Source organism: Gallinula chloropus (genome assembly GCF_964237585.1).
Source record: "Gallinula chloropus genome assembly, chromosome: 5".
Taxonomy (NCBI): domain Eukaryota; kingdom Metazoa; phylum Chordata; class Aves; order Gruiformes; family Rallidae; genus Gallinula; species Gallinula chloropus.
Genome location: NC_140090.1, coordinates 33,852,197 through 33,879,242, shown reverse-complemented (window position 1 = coordinate 33,879,242; position 27,046 = coordinate 33,852,197). Strand labels below are relative to the sequence as shown.

Below are 27,046 nucleotides of genomic sequence, written 5' to 3'. Positions count from 1 at the left end.
CGGCATGGCACAGAATGCCTTCCTGTGTTATACAGAGCTGTTAAAGGGAAATGTTTCAGCACTTATTTAAATATCATCCCATTTCCAATAAAAAACAGACAAAATCAATGCAACCTCAGGCCAAGTTTATATTTCACCGGGCAGCAGTTCCGGGAGGAGAGCGGGTCTGGTCGCAGCAGCTTGGCCAGCTTCACCCATGCATCTCCAAAACTGTTGTTTGGGGTGGGGGGGAGGCGGGGATGGAAAGCGTGACAACCCCCTACACACACACATGCAGCTTAGAGCCACAGTGGGCGTTAATCCTGACCCCCTCGCTCAGCCACCAGCCACATAACTGGGCAGTGCCGTCACATGGAGGGCAAGGGGAGGGGGGGGAGACTGGGGGGAGCACTAGGAATATAAATGTGGGGATGTTTTCAGCCACAGGTTGGCTGTTTGCAAGGTGGCACCTGTCTCCAAGAGAGGAGATTAAACTTCTCGCCTGCCTGGGAGTGGTGTGGAGACCAGCAAGTACCGCCCTGGAGAGCCGCCCTCACGCTGTCATCCCTCCCAGGTAGGCTTGGGCACCGATGGTTTAATCTCGCGGTGTGGTGGCCTCACCATCCCACCTGCTCTCGCCTCTCCAGTCCATCCTGCCCCAGACCGTGGGCACAGCATCCCCTCCTCACAGCCGTGGGGCACCGGGGGACGCAGAGCCATCTGGGGGAGCTCTGCCATTCAATCACCTCATTTTAATTATTTTGGGGGGTAAGGGGAGGGGGTGCAGGCTTTAAATCAGTCGCACACGGCGATCTGTGCTTGAGAGCAGCTGGAGGAGGCAGTGCCAAGGGCTGCCAGCCCTCAGGCTCTTTCGCTGCACTGGAAATTTCCCTGAGAAAAAAAAAGATATATAAATATATATATATAAATAAATAAAATAAAGCCCTTCCCTGCTGCCGGAAGGGCGGCTGTAAATCACAGCCGTGACGCCAGGAGCTCTCGGCACAGGCACATCTGGACTCACCAGGGGTGGGTTGGTCTTTTTTTAAGGCAGCCTCGTGGGTGTTTGAGCCGTCAGGGCAAGTTATTATGAGCTGAAATCTTCCCGGAGTGAGGACAAAGTTGTTATACAGCAGCTTAACACAGGGGAGGGGGAACAAGCTCGCGCTGAAGTTATTTGGCTTCTGCACACTGTGCTCCTCTGTGCGCCGGGAATCGGTTTTCCTCGTAACGCGGAGCCAGCGCAGACAGTTTAAGCCATTATTAATAGATACACTTGATCTGGGGAAGGAAAACGCTTAATGTTTTGTTAAATGAGGTGTGCTCTGCAAACATCCCTACGCCGGGAAAAGGTTAAGATGCTACCCCCGCGTTAGAAACTAACGAGCGCGAGGCTACCGCTAATGAAGTGCTGCTCATCCTCGTCAGCATTCAGGGCCTGATTCTGTGTAGAAACTCCCTTGCTGAAGTAAGGACACCTAAAGATGATCCTGGGCTTAATTGGTTGTGGGATCAGGCCCTCTGATGCAGGGACAGGGGTGCTGGGTGATGTGCCTAAGGCCACGCAGCACACCGGTGGCAGAGGAGAGGGTCGCACTGTAGGGTCCCAAATTGATGCCCAAAGGTGATGAGTAGTTTGTAAATAGCCAAAAGTCCCTGTTTTCCCTCAAAGCTCAACCAGGGATGCCTCCCCCCTCTCCCAGCCAGCCCCAAGATGCTCCACAGGAGTCCTGGCTGCTGCCAGCCCCTTGTTGCAGTAAATCACTCCTGCCTGTGTTCCCCTTAAAAACATGGGAATATATTTTTCACCCTGACATCACTGTCCACTCCTGGGTGCTAAAAAGCACTTGACTTGGCTGGCAGGAGCTCAGCCTCGTGCTTTTATACGTGCCACTCAGTGACAAGAGGACTTTTCCTTTCTACTCTTGCTGGCCCTGGCTATTTTTAACACGCCCCCCCTCCTTACTCCCCTGTTCAGCGATGCTGTTAATCCTGTCATTACCGTGACCCAAGAAGTGAGTGTTATATGCAAATAGATGCTGATTAAAAGGCTCATGAGAAGGGGTCACAGGGTATTTCAACACACCTTCAATGGCAGTTTAATGCCAGATGCACAAACGTGTGCACACACACACACACACACACACACCCCCGTTGCAAAATTAGCCCATGTCTGACCGAGATGGTCTAGACTCCCTGCTAAATATATCCAGCTGCCAGCACAGGAGGTGGTCCCTGCTGTGGGAAGGTGATCCCCTGGATGTGAGCTAGGGCACGTGAAGCCAGGCTTCCCCCCCCATGCCAGCATGAAAATATTATGGGGTTGCTCATGAGCAGAGAGGGAAAGTGAGCCAGGGCTGCAACAACATGACCCCGGACGAGTCCTTGGGGAAAACGATCCCAGCCTGTGCCACTCCCCAGGTTTCCAAACCTTCTCCTGCACTGCCTGAGGGATGCCAGGGGATCAGGAGGCTGCTGTTCATACCAAAGTAATGCTTTTAAGGAGGGGATCCGGCTGGTACCAGAAGGGCAAGGGGACACAGAAAGGCTGAAGAGCAATGAGTGGTAACAGGAGACAGAAACGGGATGGGATTTGGAGGTTGAAGCCACCTGAGCAGTTGCAGATAGCCAGCCAGGTGGGAAAGCCAGCCTTGAGTTCAGGGGGAGATTTTAAGTGAGAAAGACCACTAAAGTTGACCTCCAATTAACTCCCACTGTGGCTGCTGGTGGACGGGGATCTCAAGGCAGGGTGTCCTTTACACAGGGGATTAATTTACACAAGGACCCCAAGTCAGACCTCTCCCACCCACCCTGGGTCAGCACAACCCTACCCTGGGCAGACAAGCTGTGGCTTTTTCTGTGGCTCCCGGCTCTTCCCATGGTATCCGGGATGGAGGCCCCATCCCTGGAGACATTCAAGGTCAGGCTTGATGGGGCTCTGAGTGATCTGATCTAGTGAAGATGTCCCTGCTCCTTGCAGGGGAGGCAGACTAGATGACCTTTAAAGGTCCCTTCCAACCTCACACATTCCACGATTTGATGATTCTATATCACTGCAACCCTGCTGAGAAACCTCATGTGATTCCTCCAGAACAGATGCTCTGGCCCAAGAATGCTGAGGGTCACCTGCAGGACCCCAGCAAGGTCCCCACCTGCAGAGAGCTCCAGAGAAGGTCCCAAACCTTTCTTCCAGCCCCAGGTTAACTCCACACGGAAGGAAGCTCCCTCCACACCTGGTCACTTCCATACAGTTTAGCATCCCACCCTCCCCCCACCCCGACCAGCTTCAATCACATTTATTGCCCAGGGAGGAGGGGTGGGAGAGCTGGCAGGAGGTTGTGTCACCCAAAGCCTCGGGCCACCGGTCACAAGATGCCGAGGTCTATTCTCAGACTTCTCCTGTGACCTTGAGGAAAGGAGCCACGAGCCTCAGGGCAGCAGGAGCCGGGGACGCTCTGCTGGCATCCGTCCCTGTGCTTAAATGGCAGCAGAGCCCCGTGCACTTTCTCTCTCCTATACAAGGCATCTGCAGGGACAGCAGCTCCCCGTGCCAAAACCCCAGCAGGGTTTGTACCTCACTGGCCTTTACCAAGTGCCATGCATCCCTGCAAGGACACCCCGGTGTGCCCACCTACATCCTCTTGGCCATTAATACAATGCCCAAATTTTTCCACATCGCAGCCATGAGACTGGAAACAGGTAGGAGTGCCTTAAAGAAACAAAGATAAAATAAAGAATGGTGTTAGGCAGAGAAGAAAAACTAGAACAACATCCCCCCACTTTCCCAGAGCACAAAAATGAGTTATATGGGGTTAGGCAGGCAGGAGCTGGCTAATTCTTTTTTTTTTTTAATTGTTTTTCCCCTCCTAAACACCAGACACCGCTTCCCTCCCAGCCTAAACACCCACGTCTGTCCCAAACTGCTGCCTGTGATTTAACTGGCCAGTTAATCCAAGAGGTGCTGCCACATCACAGCCCAGTGACCGTCTGACCCTCGTCGTATCGTGTGCCCGTTATCATCTGACCCACCCCCCCCAGCCCGCCGGAGTTATAAATACAACAACAATAGAGCCTTAACTGGATTATAATTAGACAATGAGCCCAGAAGGATGGAAACAATGAACTATAAAAGCCAGCTAGGACCTACACGCACGGGAAGCACTGGAATGAACGAGTTACCGGGACTTGTAACAGAAAAGCTACAAATTTTCCCCAAATTGGATTCAGAGCATCCCCTAACGGCTCACGCTCCCGCCACCAAATATTACACGGCCCTGGTCACAGGAAACCTGAGAAGCCTGGAGGCCCTCACCGACCGATACTACCAAGACGTCAACTTGGTGTTTGAGATCAGTAAAAATGAGCTGGAGTGGCAGGTGAAGAGCCAAGCGTCTTACGGACTCTCAGGTACTTTTCCTTTAAACACCAGTCTCCAGAACAACAACAAAAAATTAAAAAGAAAGGGGGAAAAAAAAAAGAGGAAAACCCAAAAGCCACCCATATTTACTAACTCTAAATGCAGTGCACCTCTCCTGCTGAAGCACCTAACACTGCTTTTATAGAGTCTGCTCCCAAGACGAGTCACCTCTCGTTAGCTGGCGATGCCCCACAGCCCTGGCCATAAATATTCGGCTCTTCCCTTTATTATTTCCTTCTCTCCTGCACATACTAACCCACCAGAGGGGAAAGCACATGTCTCTATGGGATTTATTTCAGGTTGGGCTGGGGGAGGGCTTAGGAATGCTCACAAAAATGCTCACAGCCCAAATTCACCATGGTGAGACTTGGGAAGAGCAGCCTGGTCCTTCCTGGGAGGGATGGGATGCTCCCAGCACAGTGGTACCCAGTACATCCCTACCTCAGGATGCTCCCCCCATGGTCCCAAACACTCACCAGGTGCTGATGGCCCTGGAGCTGCTGGGAAATGTCTTTTCCTTTGCTCCAGCCAAATCTGAACCTCGTGCCACCCATGTGCAGCCTGGTGCAGGTGGGGAATTCACGAGCTGCCTTTCAGCTCCTGCTAGCCAGGCCATGCAGTCAGGGTATCCATTTACCCACCTCCTGCCATAACGAAACCCTGCTCCTGGGTGTGCGTATGCTGCGGTGGGGGGAGAGGAACTTTGCTCCCCCTCTTGCCAAGAGTGCTTGGAGCAATCACTGCCGGTACCCAGGCTCTCCAAAGCCCACAAATTTGCTGGGGAGGTAATAGTGGAACAGAAAACGCATCACATTGGCGTTTTCTCTTCACAAGGCTTGCGCACGGGATGGGGGGGACACACACATGACATGACACATGACAGGAGCCATCAGTGCCACTGCCTCCTCCCCACAGGGCTGTGGTCGCTGGAGTACAAGCGGGAGCTGACCACCCCGCTGTGCCTCGCCGCCCGATGGGGTCACACCGACTGCCTGCGCCATCTCCTCCGTCGACAGGCCGACCCAGACCTGGCGCCAGGGGGGCGTGCGCCCCTGCACGAAGCGTGTCTGGGAGGGCACACCGACTGTGTTGAGCTGCTGCTGGAGTACAAAGCTGATCCCAACCTGCGGAACGATGAGGGCCTGGCCCCGCTGCACCTCTGTACCACTCAGGATTCCCTAGGGTAAGGAGAGGGTCCCCCGTCTGCATCCCCCATCTCCCCGGTAACCTCGCTCTGCAGTCCCTGCGCACGGACCCCAGCACTTTCGCCTCTGTGGGATGTAAAAAAAAGGATGGCACAATGGCCACCAAGGCTTCCAACACGCTACTACATCTCTGGGCTGCATCAGCTGCAGTGGCAACACTCAGCATAGCCAAAAAGAGATGTTTTGGGGTCAGGCACATTGCACAGCCTGGGTCTCCTCCCCATGGAAGGGTACAGCCCAGCCTAGCTCCCCATGCTTTTCCTTTCTCCGCTTTTCTGATGATTCCTCTCTAAGATCACTACACCCTGCATCCCAGGTCCAACACACTTCCCCTCAGGAGATGCTCAGGATGGGTCCTGCTCATGGGGCACATGGGTCATCTCAACCTCTTGTGCTCCTCAGCCCCATGCTGACCCCATTTGCCAGGGATGCTGGGACTGACCAGGGTGCCCGCTTCTCCTAGAATCCCAACGAAGGGATGGGGTCTGCACAGTGAGGAGGTGGGAGGATCACTCCTCCCAAAAGACATCTCAAAGCCACCTCCTCAAAGCCACATACAGATCCACCTTGGCTTGCGGTTGGGGTTAAGGCTTGTCCACATGCCTCTGGTCCTTTATCTCCCTGGATCACCTTGAGCATTGCAGAAATGAGCCCAAACAGTGCCTTGCAACATAAGCTTTTCCTGCATGTGTGTACATCTTGGTAGGACTTTAAATGCCTGCATCCTCAGACTTGAGAAATAGAGATTCTTTTTCTTTTATAAAAAAAACCCAACCCTTAGCCTCATGACATCCTGATGAAGCTGCATAGCTAATTTAATCACCTGCCAGCTTCAGTGAAAAGCCACCCTGGTTTAAATCCTCTCCCTTTTCAGCAGGCAGCAAGCTTAACTAGAGGTAGGTGGTAACGGCACTATTCCCGCCACAGATCTGATGCATCACTGGCCAGGTGTCAGGCAGAGAGCTCTGCGAAAGAAAAACTGCCAAAAAAAGTTTTGCAGATGTAAATATCTAGAGCTCAGCTTATAAATAAGAGTCTCTGCACAACAACAACCCCCCAGGTATTAATCAAATTTTGGCTTAGTTGAAAATCTGGGGATGCAGCCTCAGTGCGACGGAGGGTTGGAAGGAGCAGGATGGGAAAGGGAGGATGCTACAAGCAGCCCTCATCATTAACGAGGAACTGGTTTTAATTCCTCCACCCAGGCTCTCTTTTGACCTTAAAGCCTTCAGTCTCCAAATCCCAAACCATCCTAAAAGCCCCAGAGACTATTATTTCAGGCTTCACTGACTTGCTCTTCCCCTGTAGAGATGGGGTATGTAGACCAGCCTGGTGAGTGGAGAGGATCCCAGAGGTCCAGGTGTCCTGGGTTTGGTCAGGTGCTTCCCAGCCTGGATAAAAAAATAATATAGATAGTAAAAAAAAAAAAAAAAAAAAAAAAAAAAAAAAAAAAGAGCTGATGTCACCAATTTACATGTTATTTCTCCCAGAAAGATGGAGGGGGATGGCAGGTGAGCCAGCAAATGGCAATGCGGGGATCAGGCAGACACAACGTGGAAACAGCTGAGTTATAAGCCCTTGAATATTGGGGCTTTATAATGGAAATGCCGAGAGACCCTTAACTACGCTACCCGGCGCTACGGGGGCTTCTACAATAACTAAGCCAACTCCCTTGAAAGATCAAAAATTAATAGACATTTCAGACAGGTTTTGAGGTTTCGACCACTGCTTTTCAATGGCAAAGACTTTGCTAAAGTTAGAGACTGAGGAGGTCAAGCTTTAGGTAACACAAACATTTCCTCTTTGATTAGGGGGAGACTACTTTACCTTGCCTTTTTCTTTTATTTTTTTATTTTTTTTTTATTGAGTAGTAGATTTTAGGTCATCCTTAATTTTTTACTGACAATAAAGAGCAGGTCATTGACCTACATAGAGAGCTATTTTATTTTTCTCCCTCTCGATAACAATGGCCAGAACACCTATGTGCCGGGTTCTTCTGTATTCCCATATACTCGGCAATTCACCATGGGGGCAGGACTTAAAACCTTTGAGCCTCTCAGTGACTGGGATAAAAAAAAATTATCTGGGCTTCCTTCCAGCCATTTGAGCTTCAGAATCCATGAGATTTCAACAAAAAGGATATCAGAGCTTTAATCTAGGAGCTTTTTGAAGAGATGGAAAAAAAAAAGTTCCAGTAAAGTTCAGTCTTACCTTCTTCACTTTAGGAGCTGTTCATGCCAACGTCGGCCTATTTAGTAGAGTTCCTCTCCTTGACCTCTTTTTTACAGCAGAGATAATTAACATGGTGGGGTAAGATGAGTCTCTAAATTCACTGCACTCTCTCCCTGGCGCTCTCCCGTTTCCCTCTTAAAGCTGGGATGATTAAAGGAGGCTGCCTTTATTGGCACCCCGAAAAAAAATAAAATAAAAATAATTGAGGGGGAGAGGAAGAGTCTCAACTCTCCAGCGGCGCTGGGGGGGAAGAGCAGGCACGGGGCGGCAGGAAGGCACATTGGATGCGGGATGTAGTTCCTGCCTCCCGTTGCGGTACCCTCAGCAGAAGGGATGGCGAACACTACCCCGTTTGTAGAGTCCTTCAGATCTCTGAGTCGGAAGAAGCTCTCTGAAGATCCCCCTGTTTCTCTCGCAACCAGGGAGAGCTTACCTGGAGAGAAATCCCCCAGGGCTTGCCTTCCCTGGCGGGAAGAGGGCTTAGTGGAGCAGAGGGATGACAAGGGATGCCACCCCGGCCTTTGTGTAACTTGGGCTGAGTGATGTCCTCATGTTCACTTCTTCAAGCTTTCAAACCAGAGTTGTCTTCTGGCTCCCACCCTCCAGCAGCAGAGGATGGGAGATAAACAGCGACATGAGCCAGTGCAAGAGGACACTCAGTGTCTGAGGGGCTCTGTGCAAGAAATGACGGGGCAAGGAGCGAGTGCAAGAGCGGCCAGCCCAGGGAGACAGGCTGGGTTTCGCTTACAGGATGTCAGCTGGGGATAACTCACTGAAGAGGAATTAGCAGAAAATAGGACCGAAGCAGGAAGGTGGATACCTAAAATGGCAAACTTGTTGAGATACCAAGGCTCCCAGAGGCCAGGGGGATGGGTGCTAAACTGCCCTGGCTGGACCCAGGCCCATGGTACCTGCCAGTGTTGGCCCAACACGCTGCCCTTTTGGCTGTGGGACGAAAGTGTTACTACAACTAAAAAGAGACAGCAAATTTTAAAAGCCAGCATTTAGCATCATCTAGTGCTAAACCTTATCTCTGCTCTGTTTAGCCTTGCTAAGCTGCCAAACTCTGATCCTTTGGAGCCATCGCTTCCAAAAGTCATCCCCTCTGTGGGGCTTGACCAGCTCCAAAAGCAGACACTGAGCGTAACCTAAACCCTGCTCGTCAGAGAAGCTTCTCCCCAAGTTGCTGGGACAACATGAGGGCTCACACACATCCACCTCCACAGCTCTGGAAGTTTTGGCAAGGAGATGGTGCAGAAGACGATGCTTCTGGGCTGGAAAACATGCTCCTGGGCTGTGGCACCAGTGGCACCAGTGGGCTTGCAGTGCCTGAAAAGATTTTCATCTTTTAAAGGAAAACAGGTTTCCTTTCTTCTCCTTTTAAGAAATTAATAAGAATAATCCTTGCTTTCAGAGCCAGGCTTGGGGAAGGCTGTTTTCCCCAGAGCGGGATTAATCCCGCAATAAATCACAGACAGATCAGGAGATGGTCACTCAGATGCCATGATAAACAACCAAGCGAAGGACTGAAGGAAGGGAAAGCCTTGCTGCAGCTCCAGGGAAGGGAGAAAAATCCAAACACGGTATTTTCCTTAAGAAAGCTGAGGTCCTGAGCAGGTTTCTAGGACAGGAATTTTCCTCCAGCCTCCGCTGCCCCAACCTCCTGCTCCTCCTGCTGGTAATTCACCGCATCCCATTTCAAGCTACATCCAGCATCTTTCCCAGCCTGGGCATTTTTCATCCCAAACAGAGCAGCATTCTGTTGGGATGCTGGGAGCCGCAGTCAGCAGGAACCACCCTGGCAGTGAGAGGGCAGATGAGGACAATGGGCACATCCTGCTCGACGCTGCACCAACATCCACTCCAGACCCTATTAACGGGTGAGAAAAGAAAATAAAACCTGAATCATTTTATCCTGTTGATTTCAGGCAGGACCCCAGCGCAAGGCAAATCTGTAGCACTGAGCCCAGTTAGCCCAAATCAGCGTGATTTTTGACCTAATGAGCAACTTGTCCAAGTGAGCAGACATTCAGGTGTGTTACCTGTCACCCACAGATGAGTCAGGAAGGGTTCAGGATTGACCTTCAACTAGTCAAAGTTAGGCATAGCCGTGCACGAGGGCGGCTCTTTGAGGCCGTGCTCCAGGGGCATCGCTGCAGCCGGCAAGCTGTTCGGCTGGGTGGATAGTACCAGGCTGGATGGAAGAGAAACTGTCCTGCTTTGCTTTGCCATCCCTGTGCCTGTGTTTCTGCCACTCTAAATTGGAGAGGAGCCCCCCAAAAAGCAGTAAATGATCGATGAGCTCTATTTAATGGGATTTTTCAGTAATCTGAGGGTGAGAAACAGGGTATTAACATGGAAAACAAAATCAATCCTACCCAACCAAGAAGCCAGAAATGCTGGTGAAGCATTAAAGCATATGAGCTCATCAGCAGAGATTAGAGGCTAAAATAAGAGCAAATAGCCAGGAAACATGAATGGCATCTGCACAGCACCTGCTGATGCCCCATACCTCCAAACAGGAGGCACGTGCCCCTTGCAGGGCCCCACCATTCCCATTAACCAGAGGTCACCCCTTATTTATAGCCCCTCAATAATGTTCCCTCTTTGTCGAGGGAGGGGAAAAAATTAAAAGATGAAAATCAACACAAACCAACTGGGGTTTCCGCCAACATGTTCAACCCTTCAGCAAAATTGCATCTGGAAAGGGTGGCATTTCCAGCCTGGTATCTCTAGAAGGATATTTGGGATGTCTAGGAGGAATTGGACTCCCATCCCACTCCCAAAAAGGGACAAAAACGCTGCGGCAGAGTGAGGATGCTGGGTTGGAGGGGCCAAGTCCAGCTCTGGGCTTTGCCAGGCAGCCCACGAGGTACCACCCTTTACCTGAATGTTAAGGGCTGGAGAACATTCCCTCCACCTTCCTTGTGCAGATGTAAGTCTTCAGCTTGGGCTCTCTCAATACACAGCACTTACCAAAAAACAGCATGGTGTTTGGTCTCAGGGGCTATAGGCACAACCACCTCCCTGCCAGGGAGGGAGCAGAGATGCTTTGTGATCTACTAAAAAAAACCCAAACCCGATAAAAAAACATCCCAAACCAGCAAATGGGATTTTTCTCCTGGACCAGGCTGCCAGCATGATTTGCAACCAAGTCAGAAATACTTTTTCCCCCTTCAGTCCTGTCCCACTACCCCAAACACATTATTTTAGGGTGCAAGAGCTAACCACGACGTTAAGGCTTAAGCCAACCCAGAGAGGTGCCAAGAGTGTTGTCATAATTAAGGTTACAAATTCCCTGCTGTCAAGGACAGACAAGACCGTAAACGTGACCGAGTTGCGGTGTGATTTGAGCCAACAAGTTTTCACTGACCAGCAGGAAGCAGCAAGCACCAAAAAAATCCCCCTCAGTGAGAGGAGACGTTGCTCGAAAAAGGGATTCAGCACATTTCAGAGTAAAATGGGAACTGGAAAGTAAAGATCCGAAGATTCTGGAGCTGGCACAATCCCACATTCAATCCGCTCACCCACAACCGCATCCGCAGCAGAGAACACCCGTGGTGGGTGCCCCCAGGGAGGTCCAGTGAAGGCTGGCAGCATCTGGGAGCATCATACCTGCAAAGGCTGCGGAGACAGCCTGTCCCACAGGTCCTCCTGGAATTCATGGAAAACTCAGGCTCAACATGCATGAGAAGCCGCTCAAGGAGGTATTTACAGATCCTGCAGCGCCAAGGGCAGCAAACATCTTGTCAGCTCCTGTCAGACTGTGGGGAAGGCGATGCTGCAGGTCCATAAGGATTCAAGTGGCATTATTATTAATGATTATTATTTTTATCTTCCCCACACATGTTAGCATTTATCTGGATCAGGCAAAAGAAGCAATGCCCCTGCACTCCCTGGAGTTCCTCTTCCTCCCCATCCTTCCTGACAGAGGGGTGAGGCTAGAGCTCTGCTCCTCCACAGCTTCCCCCTATTTCACTTCTGCACTAGCCCAGGAACCCGCTTAGGGCTCTGGGGGACACCCAACCTAAAAGAAAAGAGGAAAATTAAGCAGATGGGGGGTGGTGGTTAAAGGTTGATAGACCTCCCTGGACTCCAGCCACCCACCTCTTGAAGGACTGCTCTTCCCACCTCCCCAGCAGCATCTCATAGGAAACGTGAGCTGGCCACATTCTCAATGTCTCAGTTGGACAGCACAGGAGCCTGGCCCCGCTCCAAAAAAATAACTCCTCAGTGCCGCAGCAGTGAGCTCAGCCCTGCGTGCTAAGCTGGCTGCTGACAGCCCTGCCAGGGCAGTGACACTGAGCCATGCCAGCCCCAGCGGCTCCCAGCAGGAGATGGAGCAGTCACTTTGATTCACTTAGACTGGCTGATCACATCCATTTACTCACAAACACCAAAAAAACCACCCCACCCCCACTGGGGCATACTGGGCATCTTTAACCCTATCCCTTGTCAGAAGGATACAGGTGGAAAATGCTGATGGAACCAGCATCCCCTCTTTGGAGCCACACACAGCAACATGAGAGGAAAGGAGAAGTGATTTGGGTGGGGAGGACTGCTTACCTTGATTTATTCCTCCTGAGAGCTGAAGGTGCTGCCTCTCCACCATCAGGGCTTAAAAACCACCTGAGGAGGTGTTTCTTTTCAGTGCCAGCAGAAAACAAACCCCTTCGGTCCTCTTTGGGTATTGGGACCCTTAATGAGAGAAGTGAAACAAGTTTTTATACCCAAGCAAGCCCCCACTGAGCTCACCTGCTGCACAGGGCTGTTACTGAGGGTTCCTCTCTGTGTCAGCCCTGTCCCAGCACAGATTAAGGTGGAGGCAGAATTGTAGCTGAGAAGCTCAGTGGATGTCAGTCAAGGGGTGGGATTGTGTAGATCATCTGTGTAACACCCCAAGGTTGCACCCACACGGGGAGACGAAATTGCACCGGGCAGATTGATGGCATGAAAGGGCCCATCACCCTGTGGGTCCTTATTGTGGCTGGATGCACCTTGTACCCCTCACTAGCTGGGACAGACCCAGACGGTGATGGAGACAAGTATCACTGATACCTGGTGGGTCCATGATGGTGGGACCCCAGTGTGTGATAGAATCATTAAGGCTGGAAAAGACTTCCAATATCATCCAGTTCAACCATTTCCCACCACCTTTATTACTCACTAACCCATGTCCCTCAGTACCTCATCCAGCCTTATTTTGAACACTCTGAGGAATGGTGACTCCACCACCTCCCTGGGCAACCTCTCCCAATGCCCAACCACTCTTTCTCAGAAGAAATTTCTCCTCATTTCTAACTTGAACCTCCCCTGGTGCAACTTGCAGCCGTTCCTTCTTGTCCTATCACTGGTTGTCTGCAAGAAGAGGCTGATCCCCAGCTTCCCACAACCTCCTCTCAGATAGTTGTATGTTTGACCATCTATAAATGATAGTGGTCAAGAGCAAGAGGAAGACATTGCCCAGACCACCAGTATCACCACTGCAGTGGGCACCAGGGCATGGGGTCATCCTCCCCATCCTCTGCTGCTCCCTCCCAAAATCCTTGAGTGCCGCCACTCCCATGGACCCCAGCTCCAGCTTGACCCTCATCCTCCCCCTCTACCCCAATGCATGTCATGACAGCATGCCCCTCAACCTCCCCATCTCTCCACAGATGTGCCAAGCTCCTGCTGAGACACAGGGCCACCGTTGACCTCCAGAGCGAGGATGGGGGGGAGACGGCACTGCACGTGGCGGCCAGGCACTGCCTCTGCGACCATGCCCGCCTCTACCTGCGGCACGGGGCGTGCGTTGACGCCCGCAGCGCACGGGAGGAGACGGCTCTCGGCATCCTCTGTAGGCAAGCACCGAGTCCTGGTGAGAGCTGCCTGCAGTTTTGCCGGCTGCTGGCTGCCCATGGCGCCGACATCGATGCTCGGGATGAGACGCAGAGGAGCCCCTTGCACAAGGCGTGCGGGGCCGCCAATGCCGGCCTGGTACGCTTCCTCCTACGGCGCGGCGCTGACGTCAACGCCATTGACTACGATGGCATCTCCCCGCTGGGCTGCGCATTGCAGAACGCTGCCTTCAAGAGGGAGCTGCGGCCCCACCTTGCCGTCCAGCTGCTGCTCAACCATGGCTCCCAGAAGATATGGCCCCCCGCCTTCATCAAGGTACCAACCTCCAAAAAAGCCCCCTGTATAATCCCCTTGCACCCGGGATTTTGCAACTGGGGGCAGGGTGCTTTGGGAAATAAAAGAGCTGGGAGGGGTGGGGTGGAAGAATTTATGTCTGGGCAAGGAGAGGAGACTGTGGCATCGAGGTTGGTGATGCTGCTGGGCACGATGGAAACGGAAAGCCCTGCATGGCGCGGCAGCAGGGTAGAGCAGGCAGGGAGATGGGCAGGACGGAACCAGGATGGGTAAGGGAGGACTGGCAAGGAGAATTTTTTTCCCCTGCCCGGAGATGTTGGAGGCAGGCGAGAGCAGCTTGGTGCATCAACTGTCAGCGCAGCCTTCTTATGGCTCTGTGTTTCATTGATTTTACATCAAACAATAGAGAAAATATTGTCCTGGCCTATTATGCGCAAGCCAAAGATGTAAATAAGAAGCAAGGGCTGCATCTTGGGGTGGGGGGAGGATGTGAAATGCCACAGCAAGGCGCGTCTTCCCACCACTCCAGAGAGGGAGAAAGATCTCCAAACCAAACTCTACACCTGCCTCTCACCACCACGGGACCATCCCAGCCTGGACAGCGGTGGGGTGGGAAGGAGCAGCACATGGGTGGTCTGCCCCTCTGGGACATGCATCTCTGTCTGAACCCCTCCTGTTGCCCACAACCAGGTGCTGAAGTCCTGTGCAGCCACACCAGAGATCATTGAAGTCCTTGTCAATTCCTACTCGCAAATCCCCATCTCCGAGAAGTGGGCTGAAGCTGTGCCAGAGGAGGTGTTTCAGGTGAGATGGTGCTGAGCCCCAAGGAGGGGGTTTTACCCACTGAGAGGGGTTTGGGGTTTTTTATTTCCCCCCCACCCCCACAAAAAAAAAAAATTTGCTTGGGTGGGAAAAACAAAAGGAATGGTCCTAAGAGAGCTACCACACCCTCGATTCATCTCAGCGGCTTTGCATCCCCTCAGCTCCAGCATCCCCAGACCCCCATTCCTGCCCCTGGCCTGCAATAAAATACAGTCCCAACATCTGGAAGCCACCCTGGAGCCAAACCCTGGCCCTACAGGAACCCACACCACTAGTTTGGGTCTTAAAGAGCTTGCCTCTAGAAATGCAACAGGTACAGCCAGCCTGCTCTTGAACCATCTCGGATGGCTGCCTTGTCCCTGCAGGTCTTTGGTTTGCTGAACTGTGAGGGGAGACGGCTGCTGAGATGCAAGCAGAGCTCTTCAGTACATTCTAGGGGATGGGAGCCGATGATTTTCATTCTGAGTTAGGGAAAAGCTTGCTGCAGTCATGTCTACTCCGTCTTGGAAACGAGTAGGTCTCTTCTGCAGCGGCTCTCAGGCTTTCTACAGGGATGCTGCTGCCAGTGTGTGTGAAAGCATCCTGCCTAGCCAACACCATGTTGGGGCTGCAGCTCCATTTCCGTAGGAAAATTCCTCACCCAGCCTTTGCTTGCAGAAGCCATGCCAGTGTGTGGACCCCTAACCCTGGGGGGCAAATAAGGGTCTCTTCCCTCCTCCCCTTACATTTCCACCTTGAAAGTTATCTCCAGATTGTTTGGCTTGATCGAGGGGAAAAAAAAAACAACCCCAACTGATGCTCATGTTTCCTCCCCCCCTGTCCCTGCCTCTCTCTTTGCAGCAGCACCAGCTCTTCTATGAGTCCTTTTTCCGGCTGGCAGGCACAGTCCGGTGTCTGCAACATTTATGCCGCGCCGCCATCAGGAAAAAGTTTGGCGGCGAATGCCACTGCCTCATCCCCTTGCTGCCTGTGCCCAAACCTTTGCACGACTACCTGCTGCTGGAGCCCGAGGGACTCGTGCTCTGAAGGACCGAGAGGACCCCTACCCAGGTGTGTCATACACAGCCCTCCCCTTACCTCGTCGTCCCTCATCGTGTGGCGCGGCAGCATCCATTTCTGTCAGCCGAGCTGAGGAGCGCCGGTTTTCATGATGGATGGTTGTTTTTCAGGGATTTATAACGTAACTAAAATGTGCTTTCGGCTGTAACTTTGTATAGATTTTTTTTTTCCTTCCCCTTTTTCTAATTGTGCTTTAAATAGATTATAAAGAGTAATAAAATGATTAGTAGCTGTTACAAGCGTGCTGCGGATATGAATAATACTCATTATAAAGGAGCTCTGCAAAGCAGCGGGGCTCCTCAGGTGGGCAAAGGCAAGCACGCATGGCAGATGACTAAAATCAGCCCACGTGGGCATCAAATCCCTTTGGATAAACCTCCCTCGTGAGTGGCACCAACAGAACTGGCACAAGAGGTGCAGCGTGGGAGCTGGTAGCAGGATGCAATACCCAGTGGCATTACTACAGACCGGAAAATAGACATCCCCTCCTGAAAAAAGAAATAATCTATTTCTGGATGTAGATGCCGCTCAGAAAGAGCTGGTTACTCCACCCAGGGCCAGAGGTGTGGGGGGTGGGGGGTAACATGGCCCCCCTGTTTCTCCCAGCTACCCGCCAGCATCTCCTGTGCCCATCACTGCTCTGGAGCCTGGTACTCAGCGGGGCCGGAATGCCGGGTGGCAACCCATCAGGAAGGAGTTTGGGCTTTCTTTTCCCAGAGCGACTTGGCAAAATGTACCTGGAGGAGTAAGGATTGGGTGTGGTTTTGTCCAGACCCTCAGGATCCCCGCATCAATTTCTGTTGAAGCAAAGCAAGTGCACACAGTCGCCCCTTGGAAGCACAGCCTCCCTCACGCCAGCAGCTCTGCTGCAGCACTCGCCAAATGGTTCCACTGCTTAATTACACTGACTATTTAAATATACATATATGTACACACACACACACACACACACCAATCAGCCTTTTGGCATGTTTGGCTGGACATCGCACCAGCACCCATCACTACCAGCGGGCGATGTGTGCAGGATGCAGGCAGCATCCCTGGCTCCCGGAGCCGGTGCCTGTGGAACAGGGAGTGTAGAATTAAGGAGGGAAAGGAAATTTCCCCCACCCCGCCCCACTTAGCTTCCACGTGCTGCTTCCACAGCTTCCCTCATCTCTTAGGCTGTACACAGCTGTGCACGGGCATTGTCACATTCCTCATCTTTGTGCTGTCCCACGTGAGAATGCCCCTCCCCAAATCTCTGGGACACCTTGAGAACTGACACTTCATGACTTTAGTGACTGGTTTACTTTACTTTTCTTTTTTTCTTTTCTTTTTCCCCACTGGTCAGAGCGGGAGGGGGGGGAGGGGGAGGGGGCAAGGGGGATTGAAAGGGATTTAGGGAAAACACATCCTGGCAGAGTCATTGTGTGTTTGACCCAGGCAAATCTAAATTTTGGTGCCTCTAATGAGCCTTTCATCCTTTGAGCAGCAAAGAATTACACTATTTACATCCGTATTAAGTAAGTTTGCATGGAGATAGAGTCCCGCCAGGTGACGGCATCCTCCCCTAAAATCTGTGACTTCGCCTCCCATCCCTCTGGTGGGGAGGGGGGGATGCACATCAAAAAGAAGGAAGGGGGGGAAATAGCAGGTCCGTGCCGGGGAAGCCGTCCCGCCGCGGGGCTGTCAGGGTGACGGCGGGGAGGAGGGTGGGGGGAGGTCCGGGGAGGGCTGGCAGGGCTGTGGAAGGGGGGAACGGGAGTGGACACGCGTGGGCTGGCTGCGAGGCGCCCCGCAGCCCGCAGGGGGAGCCCTGCTCACGGCGGTCGGGGTGAACCGAACCCGGACCCCCGGGGAGGAGGCGGCGGCGGCGGTTCCCCACGCCAGAAAGGAGGGGGGACACCCAAAAACACCTCGGGGGAAGGGGAAAAATGGTTTTTTTTTAATAAAATAAATCACTTCGAGGGGTGCCTGGGGTTTGTTGGGGTTTTTTTCCCTCGGTTTAAGCCATTCTGCCGGCCGCGGTGGGAGCGCGGCGGGGGCGGGATGATGCTCCGGGAGGGATGATGATGCTCCGGGAGGAATGATGATGCTTCGGGACGGATGATGCTCCGGGACGGATGATGCTCCGGGCTCGCCTGCTTGGGTTGATAAGTTTGGCGGGCGAGCAAAAGAGCGTTTGGGTATATATACGTATATATATGTGTGTGTGTGTATATATATATATATATAATTTAATTTTTTTTCCTCCTGCCGGCGCCTTGTTTTGATGCAGATGTTATGGGAAAGGTTCATTTTTATTTTTTTCTTTATTTATTTAATTTTTTTCCCCCAGCAGCTAAAGACGGGAGGTCACATTAACTTATAATACGGAGACACATAAAAATGCGATTATGCCTGCTAAACAGAACACAGTAGGCTGCTAGTTAAGACAATGAGATTTCCAGGAAGCGATGCATAAATTCTTCAAAAAATGACACATTTTTCACGTTTCATTCCAATTAAATTACTGAGGCAGCTAACACAGCGCTGCGCACACCATACATTTGGGTGAAATGAAGGCTTTTTCTGGGGTTTTTTTTTTTTTATAAGTCTATCTGGATGCGCGTGTTTTATGAAAGGCGGTTAATATTAAGCTGCTATTAAGGAAAAAATGTCAGAGACCTTCGCTCCTCGCCTTTTTCTCGGGGGGCTGAGGGGGGGGGGAGGGGGTGGGGGGTGCTGGTCCGTCTCGGTTTTCCCACCCTGCAGCAATAAAAAAGCCGATGGTCCTGGCCGGCAGCGGCTGCAAAAATAAATTCCAAATAATAGGAATTAGCCGCCCTGATGCACACACGTCTCTGTTTGCAAGGAGCTGGTTAAACAGCCGGGGCTGGGGAGAATTAAGGAGCACCCCCGTCAACACACACACACACAAAAGGCTTTGCTAACCCGTCGGGTGCTTCCCTACTCCGGGGTCCGTCCGAAACCGCCGCCGGCAGGATCGGGCTCCCCCCCCCTCCCTAATCCTCCCCCCCAACCTTTTCCTCCGGGGAGGCTGGAGAGGGGTGTTGAGGGGGGAGGAGAGTGTCCAAGTGGAATGCTGGGTTTGCACCCCGCAACCTGCTCGGTGGCTCAAAAAGGGGCTCATCAGGGTGATATCAAACCCCGAAGTAGCCCCGGTAATGAGATACCATTTTATTTTATTTTTTAGAATATATATATATGGTTTGGGTTTTTTTTTAAAGCAGAGAGGGGCATCGCGCAGGCTGCGCTGAGGCGGGAGATCCGCAGAGCAATACAAATCAGAAATGAGATTTTTTTTTTTGAAGTCCTAATGAACCTGATTGCATGAACATTTAGAATCCCCCATGGCTTTAAATGAAATCAGATATAATCAGGAGCTATGGGGAAAGGGAGTGTTTACAGGCAGAGATTGGGAAGTGCTGCTGTATTAGTAAAGATGCTGTTCCTTCTATTGATGTCTAAAATGATGGATAATGTGAGAATGGCAAATATACTATTTGTCTAATGGCTCTGCAATTAAATTCCCCTGTAAATGACCCATGCCTCATTTCATCCTAATCTATGGAATTTTGATTGAATTCGTCAGCTCTAATTGAAAAATACTGCACTTTAATGTCTGCGGTGCAGTTTCAGGACCGCGCTGGTTTTAATGAGACGGTGCCCCCCTGACCCGGGAATATTTTAGACTTTTATTCGGGATTTTTTTTTTTTTTTTAAAAAAAAAACCCGGCGGATTTCTCAACTCGATTCCGCGGAAAGCCTGGGATGGGGACCGCCGCGCCTGCGGTTTGCCACCGCCGGAGACGGTCTCTCGGTAGCGATGGGTTGTATTAAGGTCTCCTTTAGCGCTCTTTAAAATATTTGGACTGCGGGCATTTAAATGCATACCCGTTTAAGCGAGAAGAAGGGCAAATAGCCCGTTTCGCTTCCTCAGAACGAATTTCGGGATGCGACCCGGGATTAGCCAAATTAAATGTTTGTTTTTTTTTTTTTTAAACCTGCGCGGCGTTATTTTTACCTTTCCCCCCTCCTTTTCCACCTTTCTACCTTCCTTTTCCACCTTTTTATCTTCCTTTTCCCCCTTTTTACTCTCCTTATCCATCTTTCTACCCCCTATTCCACCCTTTCACCCTCCTTTCCCACCTTTCTTCCCTCCTTTTTCCTAACCCGAAAATACCTAGCGAGTTCAAGTTTGCTTAAAAAAAAAAACCCAATCCCCAAACCAAACTCCAAACCAAACCCATAAAAACCACAACTAAACCCCCAACCCACGAACGGAGCGGGGAAAGAGTCGGGGGAGGGGGGGGGGGGGGAGGCGGAAACCACATAGGAAAAAATAAACAACAAAAGTCAGAGCAGCACATCTGCCGATCATGGGGTGGAAGTTGTGGGGAGAGGAAACCACTCCCCACCCCGCCACTCAGCCCTGCTCCCTCCGGAGCAGCGACCGAGCCGAGGCTGAGGATGCTCCCGGGGCGGGGAAGGGGGGGGGCCGGGCCGCCCGGCAGCGCCCAGCTCGGAGCCGAGTTCAAACGGGAACACGCGAAGGAGTTAATTTTTAAATCTTTCCCCTTCTGCGCCACTCTTTCTCCCTTCCCCGCATGAAAATCGCAGGGGGAGGCGGGAGAAGGTTTTCCCGGGGTTTGAAACAGCTCCCGCGGACACGCGTGGGGCGGCGGGATGCATCCCGCGGTGGGTGCCCTCCCGTACACACCCCTCCGTGCACGGCCGGCACGCCCTTGCCAAAGGCCAAATCCTGCCCTCTCTACCCACCCCGCCATCACTCTTACCCCCCAGCTCCTGCAGCCGAAATAACCCCCCAGCCACGCACAGAACTGCCTCCCCGGCCGAGCCCTGCACTGCAGGGATGCCTGGGGGACAGGATGGAGAGCCCCGGCTGCATCCCTTATTTTGGCGTTCAGCACTCACACCTAATCCCTCCATCATTAACCACACACTGATTTTTTTAAAAATTATTTTTAAATTATTTTTGGAGGGGTGTGTTTTTTCCTCACAGTCTCCCCTCTCTCCCACACTCCTCCCTATGAAAAAAAAAATCCTTGTAAAAGCGCAGTCAGATGCGATGCATTTGGTGACATTTCTCATGAAAATAAAACATCCCCAGCAAAGGCAGAGGCTCTTGCAAGAATTAGTGTGCTGGGACATCTATAAGCCTGAGTTTTGCTATTGATAAAGTCACTGGTCTCATCAACCACTGCAAAATTAACTGCCCCCCCCCCCCCACACACACACACACACTTCTCCCCAACCCCCCTCATTGGCCCAGCAGTACATCCCTTGCTCCAACTAACGCACCCCTCTGGCACAGCCCCCGTGGGAGGATGGACCCCATGGAAACCCACAGCACAGCTCCCTGCCAAGAGGCTGGAGGTGCCCAAAGGGCCAGGAGCAGCCATCACCACAACCCCAACCAGGGCATGTGTGGAGGGGGTCAAGCTGCCATCCCCGGTGGAGGGATGCTCTGACCTCTGCCACCGTCTGGATTCTCACCTGGAAGGGTTTGAGCACCTTCCAGTTTTCCTTTCCCTCCATGGCTCCTGGTTTCACTTCTTCACACCAAAAAGCTGTACCAACCTCTTACCTACCCAGATCTGGGGGGTGGGGTGGGGGGGTGTTGGAAACCTGCAGTTTATTTAGCAGACTCTTTCCACCCAGCCAAGAGGCCTCCAGAGTCACAGAGAGACAGACACACACATACACACACACACAAAATCAGCCTGGTTCAACCATGCCTCCATAAATGTGATGCTCCTTTCCTGGGAAAGGGTTTTTTGGGGGCAAAACGTGCCAGAAGCCACTTGTTCTCCAACAGTCCCTATGCCGGGTGACACAGGAGCCTCCCTGAGCATCATCTCGGTGCTGGGGCCACACAGGACCAGATCTGCACCCACGCTACAGCCTGGGGCGCAAGGGGATGACGATGATGGAAAGGGCTTCTGCTCTCCCATCCCAGCACAACCCTCCAAAACACCGATTTCTACCTTATAGATTTAGACACACCCCACCCCCTCAGGAAAGCCTCTCACTGGTGGTGGTGCTGGTCCCTCTGTGGGGCGCGGGGGTGTCTGGCTAGGCTCCCCTGCCCACCCTTGCCTGCTCCTCTCCTCCCTCCCGCCTGTTACACTTCCCAGGCACAATCACGCTCCGGTTGCTTCTCCGACAATCAGAGATCGACGACGTGAGGGTTTTTTTATTCCTTTTTTTTTTTTTTCTCTGGGAGAAAGGAGGAAAAAAGAAAAAAAATCAGCTAATTATGTGCTGAACAAAAAGCCCATTCTCGTTGGAAATAATACTCCCGTCTTGCAGAGGCACTTGTTTGTGGGCAAATTTTGAAGAGGGCTGACAATAAAAACAGCTGCAGGAGCTGGGTGTTGGTACACATTTCCATGCCCTGCCAGATTACCATGCCTAATTATCTCCCCTTTCCGCAATCGAATGCGGTTTCCTGAAAAGAGATGATTTCTCTCCCCCACCCCACCCCCCCCCAACCCCAACTCCTTATTCTCTCTATTCTATTTAAACGAAAGCTTTGCTTCTCCTGCAAGGATTTCCAGCCCGCTCTGGTTGGTTTTGGAAGGAGCAGGGGATACTGCTTTGGGAGGATGAAGGGTTTAGCTCAGCTCCATCCTCTGTGGCTGAAGGAGCAGGAGGCGGGAGAGGGGCCACAGCCTGATAATGGATCGGGGGGGGGGGGGGGGGGGGGGGGAGGAGAGCAAAAAAGGGGGAAAACCAAAAAGAACATCCCCCCCCAAAAAAGGAGAGAAACAACCACAACCACACGTGCAGCTATGAGCATCCACAGGGGGAGATCAAACCTTGCCGGAGCTGCGCTGGGAGAAATCCCCAGCGCCGCGCTACCGCACATATGGTGGCCTCTGCAAGCTGGAGCTGGGACATATGGAAATGAGCTGTATAAGTAAACTTTTCCCAGCTCAGAGATGGGCCCCAAAAGCGTGTGTGTGCACACACGTACCCCCCGCTCAGCGCACCCCCCACCGCAGCAGCTGTTTCGATAGCCACCTAACCCCCTGTCCCGCTTGTTGCATCGCTGGGAGAAAGTGTTTGTGCAGAAGAAATGCAGGATTGGGGAGGAGAAGACGCCAAAAACTCAGAGCCCAGGTACCTTGGCTAAATGGGAATGAGGAGCCAGCTGCTGGACAGGGTGGTGAAACTGTACTGAGGCCCAAAAGCAATACCCCCTCCCTCTCCCCCCCCCAATAATTTCTGCCAAGAAAAGAACCTTTTCAGATGGCTGTTGGCTGGAAACATGGGGGGATAAACTGACCCAGATATTGGGGCACAGGGTGGGGGCAGTCCCCCCCTCCCCACGTTTGGGGAAGCCACTGAGCTTCAGTGGTGGGAATCAGCAAATCAGCAGTGGATGGGGTTTTTTTTTGGGGGGTGGAGGGACTACACATGCCACTTGCTGGGGACTGAGTGGGAGGTTCTGACCCCTCTCTCCCCCCAGGACAAACCCCAGTGGGCACATTTTGGGGGGGTAAGAGGTTTAATCGGGGGGTGGTGGGGGGTATGACCCTCGGGACATGCAGCTGTGCGGATGCTGGAGGGACAACCCTCACCCCTTGCCTTGCGCCCACAAGGCCTCTGAAGTTTTGGGGACCTGGAGAGGGGCCGGCTGGGATGGTTAGGATTTGGGGGACAAAGCATGGCTGTCCCCAGCCTTTCTACCCCTCATCCCAACTGCCGGGGGGGGTGGGTGGGGGGGTGTGTCACCTTCCTCCTGGGGTGCACAGCTTCCCCCTTCCCCCCCCACCAGGGCTGACATTTGCCATCCTCGCCCAGAAAATATGAGCATCCATTAACCAGAAATGAGCAGCAGATCATTAAGAGCTTCCCCAGAGGGCAGGCCAGGCAGGACGAGGGGCTGCCCCTTGCTTTTGGGTGAACCCTGCCCCCCTTTCCCATCCAGAAAGCACTTTTAATCGCGGTTTGTACCCCAAAACCTATTCCAGTGGCACAACAGCCACTATTGTCCCAGGAAGACTTCAACTTCCCAAAGGCGGGAGGGATCCCACCCCTAGCCAGCCCCCTTCCTTTCCCCCCTCCCTTTTTTTTGGTGGGGGTGGGGTGGGGATGAGCATTTAATTTTATTTTCCAAACCACTTGATCTTTGCTTGGGAACCTCCATTAATTGCCTGGGTTTGCCTCTTTGCCTGGTCCCTTTATCATTATTTATGGCCTTTGAAATTGTGTAAAGTTCCCTTGACGTTCAATTTACAAGTTTGGGGGCTTTTTTTTTTTTTTTGCTTTTTTTTTTTTTTGCTTTTTTCCCTTCTTTCTTTGCTTTTTTTCCCCCTCTTTTTTATTTTTTTGTTCCAGCTTTTGTCCTCGCCAAAGACGTCGTGTTGGAAAAGGCTTTGAGCCGGCCAACATGAGAGGCTCGCCGGAGAAAAGGGAGCAGCCCTCCATCGCTTTTAATTCCGCCGTGTTACTGAATGGCTCTTTTACATAATTGCAGAAGCAATTTCAAAGCCAAGCCAGGGGCTGACTTTACCCAGAACCACATGGAGCCTATTTGGGGGCTTTTAAAGAGGGACGGGGGGGGGTGGGGGAAGCGTGAATAAAGTAGGTTTGGGAGTGGGGGGGGTGTGTTTAAAAATAAAGGGGATTTCAACGCTTTGGAGGTACCGGGTCGGTGTATCCGATGGGGAAGGTCACACACCCCGGGGATGGGGCACCCCACGGCGCTCTGAGTCCCCGGCGGGGCATCCCACCGCGGCTGCGGGCGCTCACGCGTGGGCCGCGCCGTCCGCTTGCGGTGAACGGGTGGAGGGGGGGTGGGGGGGGTGGAAAGGAGGGGCTAGGGGCGTGGTCTCGCATCTAGGCCCCGCCCCTCCTCCCACCCACCCAATGGGAAACGGCGGCGGTGGCCACGTGGGGCGGGCCGGGTTCCCAGCCGGGCAAAATGTGAATGGGCGCGGGGGAGCGCGGGCGGGCAGAGCGGCGCGGCGGCGGCGGCGGGCGGGCTCCGCGGGGGCGCACGGCGGCGGCGGCGGCGGGCGGGGGGCCAGCCCCGATGTGCGGGCGGCGGCGGCGGGCCGCGGCCCCGCTCCGCCTCGGCTCTGCCCCACGCGTGGGCGCTGCGCGGCTGTGAGGAAGAGGAGGAAGGAAGGAAGAAGGAAGGAAGGAAGAAGGAAGGTGGTCACTGCCGCCGCCGCTCCGGCATGAGCGCGGCTTTCCAGCCCTCGCTGATGATGATGCAGCGCCCGCTGGGAAGCAGCACGGCCTTCAGCATCGACTCGCTCATCGGCAGCCCCCCGCCGCCCGCCCCCGGCCACTTCGTCTACACCGGCTACCCCATGTTCATGCCCTACCGACCCGTGGTGCTACCGCCGCCCCCCCCGCCGCCCCCGGCGCTGCCGCAGGGCGCCCTGCAACCGGCTCTGCCCCCCGCGCATCCCCACCACCACCAGCTCCCCAGCCTGCCCACGGGGTTCTGCTCCAGCCTGGCTCAGGGCATGGCTCTCACCTCCACCCTCATGGCCACGCTGCCCGGCACTTTCCCCGCCTCCCCCCAGCACCAAGAGGCCGCCAGGAAGTTCGCGCCCCCGGGTAACTTCGATAAAGCCGAGGGGATGCCCCCGGACGGCGGCGGCGACGACGGCAAAGCCTTCCTGGGGAAGGACGGAGCCCTCCTACCCTTCCCCGCCGCCGACGCCGTCCAGGCCTCCCTCGGTGAGTGAGCGCCGGCGCCGTCGGGGGCGGGGGGGACACGCGTGGGGCGAGCGGGGTCCAGCTGCCAGCTCCGCGCATCACCCCCCGGCGGAGCGGGCTGTGAGAGGGTCGGGGGAAGGGGCGACCCCAGGGACGGCGGACCCCCGGGAAAAGGCCTGCCCCCGGGGGATCTGGTGGCTGCAAGGGAAGAGGAGGAGGAGAAGGGAGATTTCGAGCCCCCGCCACTCGAAAAAAATAATAGTAAAATAAACCTGACGGAAAGGCACGCGGGGGAAAAAAACCCCACATAAAAAACCCACAAACCCATCAATTTTCTGGTGATGGACCCGCGGGCTGGGCGGGGGGAGGGGGAGGGGGGGGGCGCGGCGGCCGTGGGACAGAGGTTACCAAATGCTAACGAAAGGCCTCTGCTTCGCTTCCAGCCGGGGCTCTCCGGGGCCAGGGGAAGGAGGACCCCAAAGCAGAAGAGGACGCGAAAGGCAAGGAGGAAAGTTTCTCCATGGACAGCGATCTAGATTATAGCTCGGACGACAACATCCCTGGCCAGGCAGCTCACAAGGAAGAGGACTCTGGCAACGCGCTGGAGGAAAACCCCCAGAACCCCCCCAATTCCGCCAACACCACATCCACCGGCAAAAACCGGCGGAGGCGAACAGCCTTCACCAGCGAGCAGCTGCTGGAGCTGGAAAAGGAGTTTCACTGCAAAAAATACCTGTCCCTGACGGAGAGGTCCCAGATCGCTCACGCCCTCAAACTCAGCGAGGTGCAGGTAAAAATCTGGTTCCAGAACAGACGGGCTAAATGGAAACGGGTCAAGGCGGGCAACGCCAACTCCAAGACAGGGGAGCCGTCCCGAAACCCTAAGATCGTGGTACCCATCCCGGTGCACGTCAGCAGGTTTGCGATCAGGAGTCAGCATCAGCAGCTGGAGCAAGCTCGACCCTGATCTCTCCCTGCCTAACGCTCAGAACCACAAGTTTTTGAAGGGGAAAGGTTTCCAAATCGGGGTTTTAAAAGCAACCCGCACAAGAGAGAAAAATAAATAAAAAGAAACGAAACAAATCAAACCATTAAAATACACGAAGCAAAAGCCTCTAAAGCAAAACAACCCCTAAGAAGAAGGAGAAGAAAATAATCCCACGCGAGCGCCCGGCGAATCCCGGCCACGAGCGAACTTCAGCGCGAAACTTTCCGCTTACCGAGTCGAGCGAGAGTCGGCTTGGAAACTGGTTTGGTTCGGAGCAGGAATATCCAACCCTGGAAGACAGACACACACACACACACACAGATATTTATTATTACGCTGCCCCCACTTTGTACATAACTCGTGCTGTCTTGGCTGCGGTGGGGACCACAGATTGCGGTATGGTGTCGGCACCGGATCCAGCAGCGATTTGCCCGTTGTTTCCCCCCTCCCTTACACACATACACCCCCCCCTCCACCCCCCATCATCACCGGCAGAGACATCCCCAGCGAAACCCGCAGAGC

At 53.3% G+C, this 27,046-nt stretch overlaps 2 protein-coding genes across 2 annotated transcripts; both read left to right on the top strand.

Annotated features, from left to right (window-relative positions):
• Positions 1 to 4,145: 4,145 nt before the first annotated feature.
• ASB18 (ankyrin repeat and SOCS box containing 18) lies at positions 4,146 to 15,870 on the top strand (the record flags this gene model as incomplete). The annotated part of the gene is made up of 5 exons (XM_084264726.1): positions 4,146 to 4,386; positions 5,312 to 5,579; positions 13,491 to 13,989; positions 14,659 to 14,772; positions 15,631 to 15,870. 5 exons carry the CDS (start codon positions 4,146 to 4,148, stop codon positions 15,814 to 15,816), a joined length of 1,308 nt encoding a protein of 435 aa, XP_084120852.1. The 3' UTR covers positions 15,817 to 15,870.
• A 9,176-nt stretch (positions 15,871 to 25,046) lies between these two features.
• Positions 25,047 to 26,625, top strand: GBX2 (gastrulation brain homeobox 2; the record flags this gene model as incomplete). The annotated part of the gene is made up of 2 exons (XM_084264974.1): positions 25,047 to 25,557; positions 25,980 to 26,625. The coding sequence occupies 2 exons, from the start codon at positions 25,047 to 25,049 to the stop codon at positions 26,501 to 26,503; spliced, it is 1,035 nt and encodes a 344-aa protein (XP_084121100.1). The 3' UTR covers positions 26,504 to 26,625.
• Positions 26,626 to 27,046: the final 421 nt, after the last annotated feature.